The sequence below is a fragment of the Schistocerca americana genome, chromosome 1, assembly GCF_021461395.2.
Source record: "Schistocerca americana isolate TAMUIC-IGC-003095 chromosome 1, iqSchAmer2.1, whole genome shotgun sequence".
Classification (NCBI taxonomy): Eukaryota; Metazoa; Arthropoda; class Insecta; order Orthoptera; family Acrididae; genus Schistocerca; species Schistocerca americana.
Genome location: NC_060119.1, coordinates 145,001,740 through 145,017,515, shown reverse-complemented (window position 1 = coordinate 145,017,515; position 15,776 = coordinate 145,001,740). Strand labels below are relative to the sequence as shown.

The 15,776-nt window shown below is 35.3% G+C and overlaps 1 protein-coding gene across 1 annotated transcript in view; it reads right to left on the bottom strand.

Moving 5' to 3' along the window:
• Positions 1-7,129, bottom strand: part of LOC124623223 (sulfotransferase 1C4) — a 39,944-nt gene extending 32,815 nt beyond the window's left edge. The window contains exons 1-5 of the mRNA XM_047149023.1: positions 6,617-7,129; positions 5,995-6,094; positions 5,572-5,770; positions 3,200-3,326; positions 2,839-2,933 (exon numbers count right to left, since the gene is read on the bottom strand). Of these exons, the coding sequence (XP_047004979.1) occupies positions 2,839-2,933; positions 3,200-3,326; positions 5,572-5,770; positions 5,995-6,094; positions 6,617-6,827 (732 nt within the window). The 5' untranslated portion in view covers positions 6,828-7,129. The remainder of the gene's footprint in view (positions 1-2,838; positions 2,934-3,199; positions 3,327-5,571; positions 5,771-5,994; positions 6,095-6,616) is intronic.
• Positions 7,130-15,776: the final 8,647 nt, after the last annotated feature.

The window sequence follows — 15,776 nt, the reverse complement described above, 5'->3', positions numbered from 1 at the left end:
AACCCAATTAATTTCAACACTCTCAACAAACACTTCATAAATTTAGTAAATGCCCAGGTACCAAAAAGTGATGATTTAACTGATGCGGAAGCTTTCCTTTCGTAATCACATAATAAAAAAGATAAAAGATTTAACTGGAGTAGAATAACTGCCACAGATATAAATAACTCTTTAAACAAGTTGAACAACTCTAGAACAGAAAACTACTATGGATTCAGTAACTTTGTAATAAAGGCTATAGTTAAGGAAATTAGAACTCCTCTACTCTACCTTGCAAATAAAATCCTTGATGATGGCATTTTCCCTCATTGCCTTAAAATTACAGTTACACTACCCATATAATACAAAAAGGGTGACAGAGAAATGCCAGATAACTATAGACCAATATCAATTGTCCGTATACTCGCCAAAATCATAGAGAGCTGCTCACACACACAGATTTACATGTATTTTGAGAGCAATAAATTACTTAATGACAGGCAGTTTTGATTTAGAACTAATCAGTCAACCATAAAAGCTATTGAAAGGCAGCTAACCGAAAGCCACAACGCTTTTGAAAGGAAGCTGACCACCTATGCAACAATCATAGACTTAAGCAAAGTATTTGATTCAGTATCACATGAGATAATTGTTAAAAAATTAGAATATTATGGTATTGCAGACTAACCACTTAATTTGATTAAGCTATACTTAAATAACAGGCAACAGTCAGTGTGTGTGTGAACAATGAAAGGTCAGCTCTAATGAAAATTAAGAGAGGAACTCCACAGGGCTCCATTCTTGGACCCTTCCTCTTTATTATCTATGTTAATGACTTCCCAAACTATATAGCTTGCGAAAATGTTTTATATGCTGATGATATGACCATGATCTCCACAGGTGGGGGTATGCAAGAAGTGGTAAAAAAAATTAATGAACTTTTCGAAAAATGTAGTGTGTGGTCTATTGCTAACGAGTTATGTATAAAAAACACAAAAACAGAGGAAATTTATTTTAATCTGAACGTATGGAAAGCAGAGAATCATAGTGTCAAACTACTAGGACTAAAAATAGACCAAAGGCTCTCATAGGAAGAGCATATAAGCTATCTGGCAGGCCAACTTGCACGCGTAATATTCCTGCTGTATAAACTACAATATTCTGTCAGTAAAAGTTTATTGATGCTTTGCTACTATGCATCCTTTCAGTCACAGCTACAATATGGGATTCTGTTACGGGGCAATTCACCAAGCACAAACTGTATTCAAATGGCAAAAAAAAAAAAAAAAAAAAAAAACCAATTAGATGTTTACAAAGACTGGGTCCAACAGAAAGCTGTAAGGAGCACTTCAGTATATTAAGCATAATGACACTCCCAAGTCTCTATATGTATAACTGCGTAATACACGTAAAGAAAATATACAATAATTTACACATAGAATGAATTTACATTTGCACAGCACTCAAAACAACTGCATGCTTCATATACTGTATTCTAGGCTGTTACTGGCACACAACAGTCACAAACACCTAAGTCTAAAGTTATATAATAAACTGCCACAATCTGTCACAACCCTCACCCACTTTAAATTTAAGGAGCTTTAGACACATGGCTCAAAAATAAAGCATATTACTCAATTGAAGAATATTTTGGAAGCAATTTGAAAGGAATGTATAAACAATGAAATAATGTAACTATCATTAACTAAATGTGTAAAACCACATAATTATTTCTTGAACATAAACTGTATAATGATTATTGCTGAAATTGTCTGATTAGTCAGAAGTTTATGTATTTATATGTATTTATGTATATGTTAAATGATGATGTGAGTAAAATGTGCAAATTACTAACTACTAAAAAGATGTATGTATATGTATGTATAATGTATAATGTAAAAGTTAGTAACAACTATACTTTTATGAAATATGTAAAATGTATTTTGACTAAGCCAAATGCATGGTAAACATGCTGAATGGCTAATAAATAAACATATGAAAGAACATAAAGAAAGACTGTTAATGACTTTTAAGGAAAGTGGACATCAAATTAAGAATGTAATTAGTGAATTGGTAACTGGTGATATGAAACCCAGTCAGCTGCTTCAGAAAATGGAAGTTTATGGAGGAACAAAAGTTTCAGACAAAATTTTGAAGAGTCTCTGGCTAGACAAAACTTTCTGGTAGTGTCCAAAATATTCTAATAATTTCCAAAGAAAATGTGTACCAGCACTGTTACCTACTTCAAACAATGTTCATACAGCTCATTTCTGCAGAACAAAAAGATTATGTACTTTGGCTGAAACGTCCCACAAGATAATTCCATCAGACAACAGGGAGTTGTAAAAAAGGCATTGTAGGGTCAACATAATTGGAAGTAATTCATCCATACATGAAAGGTTTCATTAATGCTACAACATTCCAGTTTCCCAAGTAAGATTTTATACTAAATACAGTCAAATATTTGATCCAGGATGCTTCAACAGGAGTGAGAGATGGTAAACAAATTTAAGTTAATGTGGGTAATGTCCTTATACCCATCAAACGTAGTGATTCATCCTCAGCAAAGGACACAAGCTTGTACTAAAATTATGAGTAGTGTCCATTCCTCACGTTCTGTTTAATGTGGAAGATAAATTGGCTGTAAAGCACATTGTAGTGTCATTGGCTTAACATTTTGTGCTTCCCCTTTGAGGTGAGTTGTTTCACTTTGTTCTGTGCTACATATTTTACATTACATTTTACTGCATATTAATTTTCATGAAGCAATTTTAACTAACACAAAACACTATAAAATTGTAATTTTGAATACATTTATTTGCATTTCAGTAGAATAAATTTCAAAAATTTTATTTTTACCTTATTCATTTCCTCATAAAACAAAAACAGCAAATTCGGGTGTTCCCTCCTCTTCCATCCTTCAGTGACATGTGTCCAATAAGGTGTCCATGGATCTAGAAAAGTTCACATCCTCTATAGAAATTCAGAATTACATTTTATTATCTACTGAGCAAACAAATTAGTTTTGTTGACAATTTTTGATATTTTGAAATAAAACGACAGTTTCCTTGAGAAAGAACTCCTCTTACTGAGCTTGTTCATTTATTTCATATTTGTTTCGACAAATAATTCTTAGTTTTTGTGCAGGGATCATGAAGTTCATACCTTTCACTAGAAGTGGTGTGAATATTTGAACAAGGACTTATTCAGATATACTTACGGAGATTTTTTTCAAAGTAGTCCCAGTACTTTTTAAAATCCCCTCGATATCCTTGTGTACGGAAGAGTCTATTTAGATGATAAAAGGATACAGCAACATCTTTTGGATTTCTTGCAACATAGATCACCTGTAAAAGCGGTCAAGCATTTTTACTTCGTTAAAACGTCATAATTATGTGCTTAATATAATTCCCTCTGTCAAACAAAATGCTCAGAGAAACTTCATATGCTCCATCATATTTTATCAAGGAATAAGGTGGATTCCTAATTTTTTCCAGTTCCAAAAGCTAAGAGACTACAGTGCAGTTCAGAATAGTGTATAGACTGGAAATTTTAAAGTTATGATTTAATGATGATTAGAATTAAAGATTATGAAAATATAGAATGTATTTTCCACTCTACAGTGGTGTGTATATTATTATGAAACTTTCCAAATTCCTTGCCTTTTATAGAGAATTCTCTTGCTGGCTGAGTTACCAAACATTTCTCCCATGACTATCTCATAGCTTCAGTCTGCTAGTTTATCTCCCCCAATTTCCAACAAAATATATCACATTGGAAGTTTCTCTAACACTTAATGTTTGATACGACAAGTTTATAGCACACAAAAAGAAATTATTTCATGAATTTTCTTTATGCAACTGTAGTTGACCAGATTTTCATCTGGCACTGTTAGAGGGCAATAAAGGTAATGATTTAATGTGTTGTTCTGTGGACAGATAAGGAACCATGTGCTGAGTATGGAACTGTTGAGTCCATTACAAATGTATTTGGCTTGCTGAAAAAGTGGTCTGTTGTTTCTAACGTTGTTTCATATAAATAGACATTGTAAAAATGCCAGCATGGCATTGAAAACATGACATGTGTACCAAGGTTGCATTGTGGTCAACAAATGGCAGCTTCTCAAGAATTGGTCAATGACGATAGGGTGGTACACATGCTCAGCATGTTGGTACCAGATGGCAACAGCATGCAGATTCTTGCCTGGACCAGCTGATCAGACTAACTGCATTGCTGGTTGCAAGAATTGTCAGACTTGTAAAAGTTATGTCCAGTGACGATCTAATAAGGAAATCATCAAATAAAATGAGGGGTATGTGATAGGTTATCAGACTAGCAAGTTGTGGTGTGCCGCATAAAAAAGAATATATCTTTATTATTTGTTGGAGACAATGTGACAGACTCAGAACTGGCTCTCAAAAAATTCAATGACTACTTCACACCACCAGCTGAAACCATCATTCAGGTAGACTCTTAAGAACCACCCACATATTTTTACAGAAGGTCAGTGGCTACAGATGACTGTATGAATATGTATAACAAACAAACCCAGATGGAATTATGAGTAAAATAAAAGCATTAAATAATGAAACCTCAAGTAGCATTCATTAAGCAGCAGACTCACCTTAAAAGCATGTACTTAACACATAGTAATAAAACTGTCAAAAACTTTCTTTTTTTGTTTATATTGTATGTTATGATATAATATTTTTCTAATGGTATCGGGAAAATGCACTCCTCCAGTAGAAAAATTCTCATGTGCACACATCTCATGCTCAACAACATTTATTCCAAAATGAGTGAAAACTGTCCTTCAATTAGATTCAGTAAGCTGTTCCTCTCTAAAAGTACTGGAGAGTTTATGAAATGCCATTGTGCTCACAGACTCAATGAATGGGTACTCCTGGCATCCACTTCCTTGTGGTAGAGAGGAGGAAACATTTGAATATGTAGACTGTTATACTTAGGTGGCTATTAATGCAAGGACTGAATGAGTCCTGGAAGAAGGAGTCCTTCTGTGAGGATTGGTGATCTTGTCCTCAAGTAAGAAATTACCTCTAAAGGTGGATAAAACTATAGTTGGTCAATGGCATAAAATGAAGAAGGCAAGGGGAAACCACTCCATTATATATTGTATATATATTATTGTATATCCTTAGTATAACCTTAGTATTATCAAAAAGTTCAAAGCAAAATGTTCCAGATATAGTCCTTCATTTGGATCTCTGGAGAGAACTATCTGATCTATACAGTAAGACATGCACAAGGAATGCACAGTCAATGACACAGTGGGAAAAGACACAATGCCATCCAAGCAATGAAAAGGATGAAGGTCAAGATAATAGGCAGAAGTGAGAGAAAGATTGCAAAGATTTTGGACTAGAAAGAAGACCTCCAGTAATGGGTAATTGTCACCTAATGTGGTCTTTAATGGCTGTTATCTAATTTAAAAAGTGTATGAATGCTGGTAAAAACTAATGTAACCAAAATAACAACAGTGCTTGGTACTGATCAGAAGCAATTTGTAGATTTTTACCTAGTAGACATTTCAGTAGACAATTCACGAGTTTATTCCTATATATATGTGTTTACCTTGCATCCTTCTTCTAAAAGATTTTGTGGCAAGAGACTAAATGGAAAATGTGTTTTGATGAAGCGAGGTGAAGGCATTTCACTAAGGACTTCATATCCTGGCTTACTGAGTTTTTCTATTAGGGCCTGTTTTTCTGGATTGCCTTCAGACTGATTAAGAAGCTCCTTCTTCACTTCATCATGCACAAATACGCTAAATCTGCAGAAAATAAAAATCAGTTTTTAGTGTGTCATCGTTAAGTTGCCAGAAGACTTTCTATGGTTTTTACAGATCTGTTCTACTTACATTGCATGTATATATTAAATAAGTGAAAGTGATAATAGTTAAGTCACCTTAAATAATTACTGGAGATAAATATTGTAAATAGACTGTGGTGTAAAATATTTTTATTGTGCTGAACTTATTGTTAGTAACTCACTCACTCAAGGAAAGGAAATCTGTCAATCAGAGGAATTTTGGTAGCTGTATCATAGTCAAGATCATTTGCTATCAACCAGACTAATTCTTGTGTCCATGTTGTTCCTGGAGATAGAAAATGTTGCTTTTCTTCACACCATAAATAATATAAAAATCATGTACATACCAATATATAAAGTGGACTAACAAAAGAAGTTATTTTTTACCACTTTGGAGGAAAAAAAGAAAAAGTGGAATAGATTTTTCTAAATTGGCTCAATATGGCCTCTAATAAAATGTTCCAAATAGCAGCAAGCACGTGGAAATTTGACATTTGTGATAACCAAAAAATATATGATATCCTCAAAAGAATGTACGTGATGTAAAATTGACTAATGGTATATACTCAGTCTGAAATAAGCTTTTCAAAAATGACTTAAGCACTGCTGTTGTTCTGGATTATGTGATAAAAACTTAGTTTCATTCATTAATTTAAGGTAGTCACCCACATTGCACAATGTAAGCCTGCTTTGAACATATTTTTTAAAAATCACACTCAAAACATATATAAGATATCAATAGTAAGTATTGTGGTGCTATTTAGAAATGAGGCACTTAAGCGGTAAATGCTCACCTAAAATATCCTACCTGATCTAGGAAATGTTACCACCCATGTGTCATCTTTCCGTACACTGAAATTGTAGAAATTAACTCCTTCAGATGCATACTTGCTTGGGAAAAACCACTGGTCATCACCTACTTGCACAAAACCAGTTCTTTCCCCTGTAAAATCTTCTAATAACTGTTTGTTTATATCCGGGCTCACATATTTAATAGACAATGGAAATGCTGTAGACATTTTGGGGATTTAAGACCTTAAGAGATATAAACAACTGCAGCACAGTCTACCCAACTTTCCATCACACTGATGACTGAGTGTTCTTTGTAACTGAGCTGTTCTTATATACTGTGCCTGTAGAAAGCAGAGAAGTTGCTGAGATGTGCAGCATTGTTGGTGAAAGTGGGGAAGGAGCCTGACCTGCTTAAGAACAAAGATTATATTTCTCTTTCTCTCATCCTCCTATTTCCTCTCTATTGTTATCTCTTTGTGTTTGCTGACATCATATTCTGTCATAACAAATGTACACATTAAATGTAAAATAGTGTTATGGAGAGAAAAATACGTAAACCTTATTGTCATTTGTTCTCTTTAGAAATGGCTCTTCATGTTGTCACTGAAAATAGAAGTGAAACAGAATTACCAATTCACCAAATAAAAATGGAGTAATGCCTTCAAAATAAACAAATATTTACTTGCTGAGCATTCAGTGTTTCTTGCCACAGGCAACTTGTACTAATTGTAAAGGACTTAACTATGTAAGAATGTGCCAATGTGCTGCATCAAACGAATAAATTACCTATGAGGCTACAGTAAAGAACAACATGACAAAGCTTTAAAAATATTTCTATGTAGCTATTCATCCTTTATTTCTTTATACTGCTCAGAAAAATTCCTGGGTGGCATAGATGAAAGTAAGCACAATGAGGAAGAATTTTGCTGTTTTCTATAGAAACATTGTAATTACAACAGTTTTGTTTAATACACAGGAAGTTTTTCATAATGAAAAGACAGCACAATAAAAAGTAATTAGATGAAGTTCATTTCATTTGAAACATGCACGTACTTATTTATTTGCTGTCCCTGGATCAATCAAACAAATGTCACTCTCCGTTCCATTCATGTCATTTTAAATACTTTAAAAAAGACTTTTAGACTAATTGTTTATGAAAGATGGTGCTTCAGAGTAGATATAGGCACCTGAGGCAAAGGGTGGCCATGTTAGAAGCTTTAGTTGATTCAGAGGCATGATTATAAATAAATATTCTTTAGTATTTTTCATGAAAATATAAAAAGCCTGCAAAATCATTAGTCACTAAAAACCAATAGCTCTCTTTTTTTTTTTTTTTTTTTTTTTGTCCCATGTGCTGCCTGACAAAATGTGAAGCACCAAAGAAGGGAGGTGGAAATGAAATAAAACTTTTCAGGTTGAGAGGATGTGGAATATTATTTCAGAGACTATAAAATTGACTCACATTTACAAATAACTTGGCAGTATGAGCCCACTTATCAGAACTACATTGCATTTAACAGGAATATACTAAATTCAGAGTGGGAAATTATTCATATGGGTTCACACCAGGTTTGGTAGTTTGCTCATTCATATTCTTGATTTAAATACATACCAAACACATGAGGAGGCCTCTTCAAAAACTGTAGTGTTTGCTAATGATACACCCCCAAAACCACACCTACCAGATGCTGTCAGGAGAACAGCTGAACATGCTTACAACTGGTACACAGCAAACAGCTTAACTCTTAACCTTTAAAAAAATTATGCAATTGCAGGAAAGTAAAAATGACTTAAAAATAGCAGCAGTAGTAGAGATCACAACTCTAAATTAAACTCCATGTGTGTGTGTGTGTGTGTGTGTGTGTGTGTGTGTGTGTGTGTGGGTGGGTGTGGTTTTTTTTTTTTTTTTTCTTTGTAGGAATTCAGATGGAGGTGGAAAACAAACTGCGGTGGGAACAACACATGCCTCAGTTAAGCAATAAGCTCACTTCTGCACTAATAAATCTCTCATTTTGTTGACCTGTTGATGGCATTGGTAGCACACTTTGCAGTATATCACTCAATACTCTCATAGGGCAGTGCAGCAGTGTCGAAGTTCTTTGTAAATTTGACTCAATTTTATAATCTCTGACATAACACACAGAAGCATAGATGAAAAATATGGTGTAAAGTTGATAATCAACATATTGTTGAAGGCTCTGCAGAGACTTTGGGAGTCTTACAGCTACATGCTGATGAGACATAATATGAGAAGTAAAACTAATTCAGTATAGATTTTCCATCTTTACTTAGGGTTCAGAATGGAGTTGGTGTTCTGGTGCAGAAGTCTTTAACAGGTTGACAGAAGAGATCAGGAGGAATTTGGCAATACCAAGATATTCAAAAACAATGTAAAGAGTATTATTAAACACTTGTCTTAACATTGTGAGGATTTTTACACTCAGGGATGTTATGTCTAAAAATAATTCCTATATTTATTATGGAACACAATGTGTGAATAAATGAAAATGTATGAATGTGATAATTTTGAGCTTTGAGTATTGGGTGCATCTTATCAGAATATCACTTGAAAGAGAGCAGTTTTGCATTGATGATTACAAGATACTATTTCCTTATTGTGGTACTAACACAAGAAAATGAGAAATGACCCTACACATAAGCAGAATGGCAACAATCTAGACTTAAATGAATATTGTGCAGCTCATAAGCAGATGGAACTGAAACAAATGTTTGTATATGCCACAGCAAAAACTACAGATGCTACCTTGAGTGAATATTATGCATTTGATAATGAGCTATGGGGGTAACTTTTGTTTGGTCCTAAAGTTTATCATAATTGAAAAAGAAGGAAAATCTGTAGAGGAAACGAGAAGTCCCTTCTTTGAATTTATTTATTTTTTATTTATTTATTTATTTATTTATTCATCCGTGGAACAATAAATATTGTATGGATGTCGTCAGATTACAACACATGAGCACACATTTACATTTACAATTAAACAGGTTTCTCATATTTTGTGTAGTTTTTATAACTAGTCATACACATATTTATAATTACATAATATTTTGGTGATAATGTCATATGTTGCTAATAATCTACATCTATGTTAAATATTCTTTTACAGTATAACAACTTTTACTTACTTAAAAGGTTTTAAGCTTTTGTCTGAAAGTGAGGGGCTCATTTATTTATTTAATTTCTTGTGGTAATTTGTTGTACAGTTTTATCCCATTGTGAAATATACTTTTTTGCATCTTTGCCTTGTTCTTTCTATCTAGATGGATGTGGTGACAAGCTCTTGTTTCATAGTCATGTATTAGGCTGTTTGTGTTGTACATGTTAAGATTTTTCTTAATGAACATTATGTTCTGAAAGATATACTCACAAGAAACAGAATTCCTAGCTTTCTAAATAATTCTAGACAGTGGGCCCTGTTGTTGCTATTTGTTATTATCCTTATGGCTCTTTTTTGTACTTTGAACACAGTTTGTATGTTACTGGCACTTGTTCCCCAAAACATGATCCCATAGCTGAGGACTGAGTGTAGATATCCGTAATATGTTATTTTAAGACTGATATTATTGCATACCGGTGCAAGGATTCTAAGAGCATAGCATGCTGTGGATAATTTCTTTGCCAAAATGTTGACATGGTTTGTCCATTTCAGTTGGCTGTCTACATTCATCCCTAAGAATTTGGTACTTGTTACACATTCTAATTCATTATTATTAACTTTTATTCTAGTGGCATTGTGTTTTTTGTTCAATTGGAAGTTAATATAGTTAGTTTTACAAGATACTAATAGAATCAATATTTAAATCAAATATAATGAAAATCAGTGTGTATATATTGCACATGCCTGTGAATTTCCATGTTGATTATGAGTTTCTGGTGAAGTTTACACAGTACCAATGCAAAAATGCTACTTGAACCCTGTTTTGTAGGACAGAACCCTGAGACAGCTTGTAATAAGTTAGAAACAAATCCCTACATCACCAGTAATCATTGACTTAATTACTGTTCCAAGACATCATAATGTACACTGTAGCCCCAAATGAGATTCACAAAAAGTAACCACTCTAACAGTTAACTGTATGACAAAACTCAAATTTCGCTCCCAGGTAGTTGTGTTTTAACTCCACCGCTGCCTCAGAGAGTCATAATTTCCTAATAAACTTTCTTTTCAGGTCACAGAGCAGTCATTCTATATGCTAGATGTTTGGCAGAGGAGAGATTGGTCCAGTTAGTATGTAGTCAGTAAGAAAGAAATATGGGAAGATTGAGCAAATGAACACATGAATGAATGTATGAATTTACACTGATGAGCCAAAACATTATGACGACCTATTTAAAAGTGTGTCGGTCCATTTCTGGAACGCAGTTCAATAGTGATTCTGCGTGCCATGGATTCGACAAGTATTTGATAGGTTTCCAGAGGATTGTGGTACCAGATGCCTACACACAGGTCACACACTTCCTGTAATTTACGGGCAGTCGGTTTGTGGGTGCAGAACTGGTACCTGATAGTGGCCCAGTTGGGTTTCGTCAGATTCAGGTAAGTCGAATTTGATGGCCAAGGCATCCATGTGAGTTCACTATCAGGCTCCTCAAATCTTTGCAGCACAATTCTGGCCTTGTGACACCGACGGTTATCCTGGTGGAAGGTACCACCACTGTAGAGGAAGACATCAAACATAAGGGGTTACAGGTGGTCCCTAATAATGTTCACATAGTCCTTAGCTGTCATTATGCCTTTGATTAGTATCACAGGCCCCATGGAAGACCAGGTGAATGTCCCAGATAACATAGTATTGATGCCACTGGCCTGCATCCTTGGTGTGCTGCATATTTTCAGCAGCCGTGCACCTGGGTGGCAGCATATCCGGACATGACCATCAACCTGGTTTAACAATAAATGATATGTATCTGACCAGGTGACATGATTCAATTGATCCATGGACCGCTCTTAATGATTCTGTACCCACTGTAGTCATAATTGATGTTGTTGGGTCAACATGGGAACACATAGTGATCCTCTGCTGCGGAGCACCATATTCAACGCTGTATGCCGAACGGTGTGCTCCAAAACATTTACGCCTGCACCAGCGCTGTACTGTGTCATCAGAGGTGGCACAGATTGCTGCCTGCCCTGCCTTAGAGAGTAGACGCTCTTGACAGTAGCGACTGAACAGCCAACCAGCTTCGCCATCTCTGAGATGCTCGCTGCCAGGTGCTGGGCCACAATAACCTGGCTTTTGTCAAAGCCACTTAAGTTGGCAGATTTCCACATTAGCGGCACTTATTGTTGCTATGATAATTCTCCATTCATCTCTGCTCCACTCACAGACTTTTCTTACTGCATCATGTGCCCTCAGTGCCACCACGCAGCATGCAACCTCACGGTGGGCAGTTGTCATAATGTTTAGGCTCATCAGTGTGTTTCACACAAATGAATCTCACTTCAGTTTGCAGAATAACTCACATATTTCTCTGGTAGAATTACAGGAACATTGAGGAAAGAGACTATAATAATATTTGTTGTTGATAGTGAAAATAATTGTAAGATGACCAGTGATTTGCACAATCACACTAAAAGATGCAAAAATAATTATTGTGTGGACTTTGCCTCAGTTTGATTATGCTTCATAGTGGAATTATGTACCTTAGTGCAAAGATCTTCAGTGAGCTCCCCTATAACCTAAAATAAGAAATCAGAAATCACTATCAGTTGAAAGAAAATTAAGGAAAGACTTAAGTATCCACCTTTTATATCAGTTACCCATTACTTAGATTCAAGGATTGAAATTTCTCATAAGCCACATGGAAAATAACAATGTTATTTGGTAAAGCTCCTTGACAAGTGGGTAGTGTGTTTGTAACCTCCCTTCCTCAATATTTTGCTAATTCTTAACTCAAACAAATGACAACATCCTTTGTACAAACCCTAGCTATGATGCCAGGACAAGTATGTCTCTCTTGTATTTATGAATATTAAATCAATTAGTCCTTCCATTTAAGTGAAAAGAGTGCTTTCAAAACACAACTGTTCATACAATTTGTTGTGGTTGCCGAGTTCATATAAGTGTAACACTTTCTAATAATGACTAGACCCAACCAAGCTCATTTTAGCAGAAATTTCAGTACCACCTTCATGCTGTGTTGCTTATCCAAATTAAACTATCAGTAGCCTTAATTCTAATTTAATAATATAGCCCATCAATGGATGCCACTGGCTAAGAATGTCAATGTCAATACTGACTGTTGTAACACCCCAAGAAACCCGAAAACCCTAATAAGAATGTCATGACAATTTAAATTAGGGAACAGTGTTATCCTGACAGGTAGGACAACTTTGACAATAATATAAGACCTTAAAGTTCTGATGAATACCAATTTCGATAATTACTGAGTATGTCATGATATAATAAAGGTAGAAAGAAAGAAAGGTTATCTTCAATTAGCTATCAAACATCTCAGTAATAACTACAAATCAGTACGACAAAAGTTAAGTCCAAAGTAATATGTCGGTCAGAGATAACATTTATTGTGAAAGAGAATTGTAAACCCGGCGTAAAGGAAATTCAATGCATCTACAATGCTCGATCATGGAAATGTTAGTCGCTTGCTAGCTTGCTTGCTATCAAGTCGTGAGAGAGCACCGTTTGTTATAGTACTACAAACGGAACGCTACGAGATTGTTTCTATTCAAAAGAAGTACTATTGCGTGATAGAGATGCGCAGACTTTGTTCTCAGTTATTCTGACTTGAGAACTTGAACTGAAGTGATATTCCGATTGTGTACGTCGAGTTAATGAACTTTAATTGTTGGAGATATCATTGTTGGACTCAAACCTTCATCAATGTGAACAGTTACAACGAAGAATGGACATAGTATTGAAGAATGCAATACCTGTTTAACCTTAAGTAGGAAACATTAATACGACCACACGAAGATAATACAAATACGCCGATTGTAAAAGTTGTAATTGTCACGATCAGCGAACTGAAAAGAATCGTAATTGATCTGAGCCATTGGTATGCGTGTGGTTTGATGATTATAAACTAACTGCTAAAAAAGAACAATAAAAATTGTTCGTCAGTAATGGAAATCTCACGTGTTGGCTCCATCATTAATTGAACTGTGTGATAGTTGATGATCAAAATTAATTAACTGTGAACATTTTAATTGAAAGAGTGACTTGATGAACATTGAGCATTGAAAGGAGTGTTTTGCCGAAATAATATTACGACGCACGAAAGCGAGACAGCATTATAGATTATCTCTGGATTTGCGTTGTGCCGTAGTGAACAATTCTGCATAGCTACGTAACAACAACAACTGATACTGAACCGCAAATGAATTTTTCCTTTCTTCAGTGGTGATTCACTCAATATTGCAATAACTAACCGGGCATAGCAAATCATCATAAAACCATAACAGACAATTAAAATCAGCAGTTCGCACCGCTGAGAAGACTGTGCGGACTCGCAAACGGACTCTCATACATTACGCGAGGAACAATTTTCTTTAGAGATTTTCAGGTGCTGTTCCACGTTATCCGACGGGGACAACCATCATTGCGCATCGCGTCTCCATTCCACCGACCGAGCTGTAGCAGTAGCGGCTCAACATCAACAGCGACAACAAAAGGGGAGAGGGGACGTCACACTGTCCATTGATTTTGTGCGTAATCAAACTCAAATTTTATCAACACCTCCTAACTGTTCAGTTTGTTTTCATGTGGATATAAATCATAAGCAAAAATGATGTTATTCTACAGTACATATTTATTTTGCTAACCAGTTTCTGCTTACAGTGCATAATCATACTACAATGAGCAGCTAGTTATGATCTTGTGGTGACCTTGTAAGCCATAAACTGGCAACAAAATAATTTAATAAAGCAGAACAGCATAATTTTGCGCTTTTCATTTATGGTATAAAGAAGACTTAGAACACTGATAACCTTTCAGAGAAATTCTTCATTAGAGTTAACAGAACACACATACACTCACCTGTGTTTGTACATGTGTTCTGTTAGCTCTGTAACTTTCACTATGTTATTGGCTTATAAAAGGCTCAACTGGCTGAGCCTAGGGAGTGTGAACAACATCCATATTATTTCTGCATCCACATCTGCATTCAGTGAACCATTGTGAAGTGCATGGTAGAGGGTACATATCACCGTACCAGTTGTAGTCGTCTTCATCAAACTTTTTCGCTCAAGATCCAATACTGACATTGTGGAGCCACAAGTACAGTTTGTAACTAGTATAAGCTCATATATTTTTATATGTGGTAACTTAATATATACACACATCAATGTGCTAAAACTTCCTGGCAAGTTGAAACTGTGTGCCAGACCGAGACTCGAACACGGGACCTTTGCATTTCATGGGCAAGTTCTCTACCAACTGAGCTACCCAAGCATGACTCATGACCTGTCCTCAAAATTTAACTTCTGCCAGTATCTCGTCTCCTACCTTCCAAATTTCACAAGTTTGTGTCTTAGTTCAGCACACAGTTTTAATCTGCCAGGAAGTTTCGCATCAGCACGCACTCTGCTGCAGAGTGAAAATTTCATTAGTGTGTTGGTTGTAGGCTATTTTTTTTCTGCGCCAAATGGTCGCATTACATAATTTACCACTTTATGTTTTCTGCACAGTTGTAACTGCAGCACTGAGTGGACTACACCTGCAGTATTTACTAACCATTATGTGTCCACGTGTTCACATTTAAACATCTGAGGTATTTCCCAGGCAAAAATAAGCATTAATGACTTGCTCTTGCCACATTTACTTGGAGGTACTAACCATGCTAAAAAAAATACTACTCCTAACAGCTAGAATTATCAGTCTGCAAATGAAATAAATACTGATATAATGTTGTGCAGTACATTGCACTCACCACTAAAATTATCTGTACTTAAACTCGTTACACACTGTATACCAATCGTATTAATAATTGCTAACCTACATAAATTATTATATTATAATACAGTAGCTATAATAAAAGTGCGTCAACGTTTAGACATGAAACCATACAAAATTCAGCTGCTGCAAGCTCTGTGTGAAGATGGCAAACGACAACGTGTGGAGTTCTGTAATTTCATTCTTGGCAAGATGGAAAATGACTGTTTTCTTCCATTCATAGTGTTTAGTGACGAGGCAACATT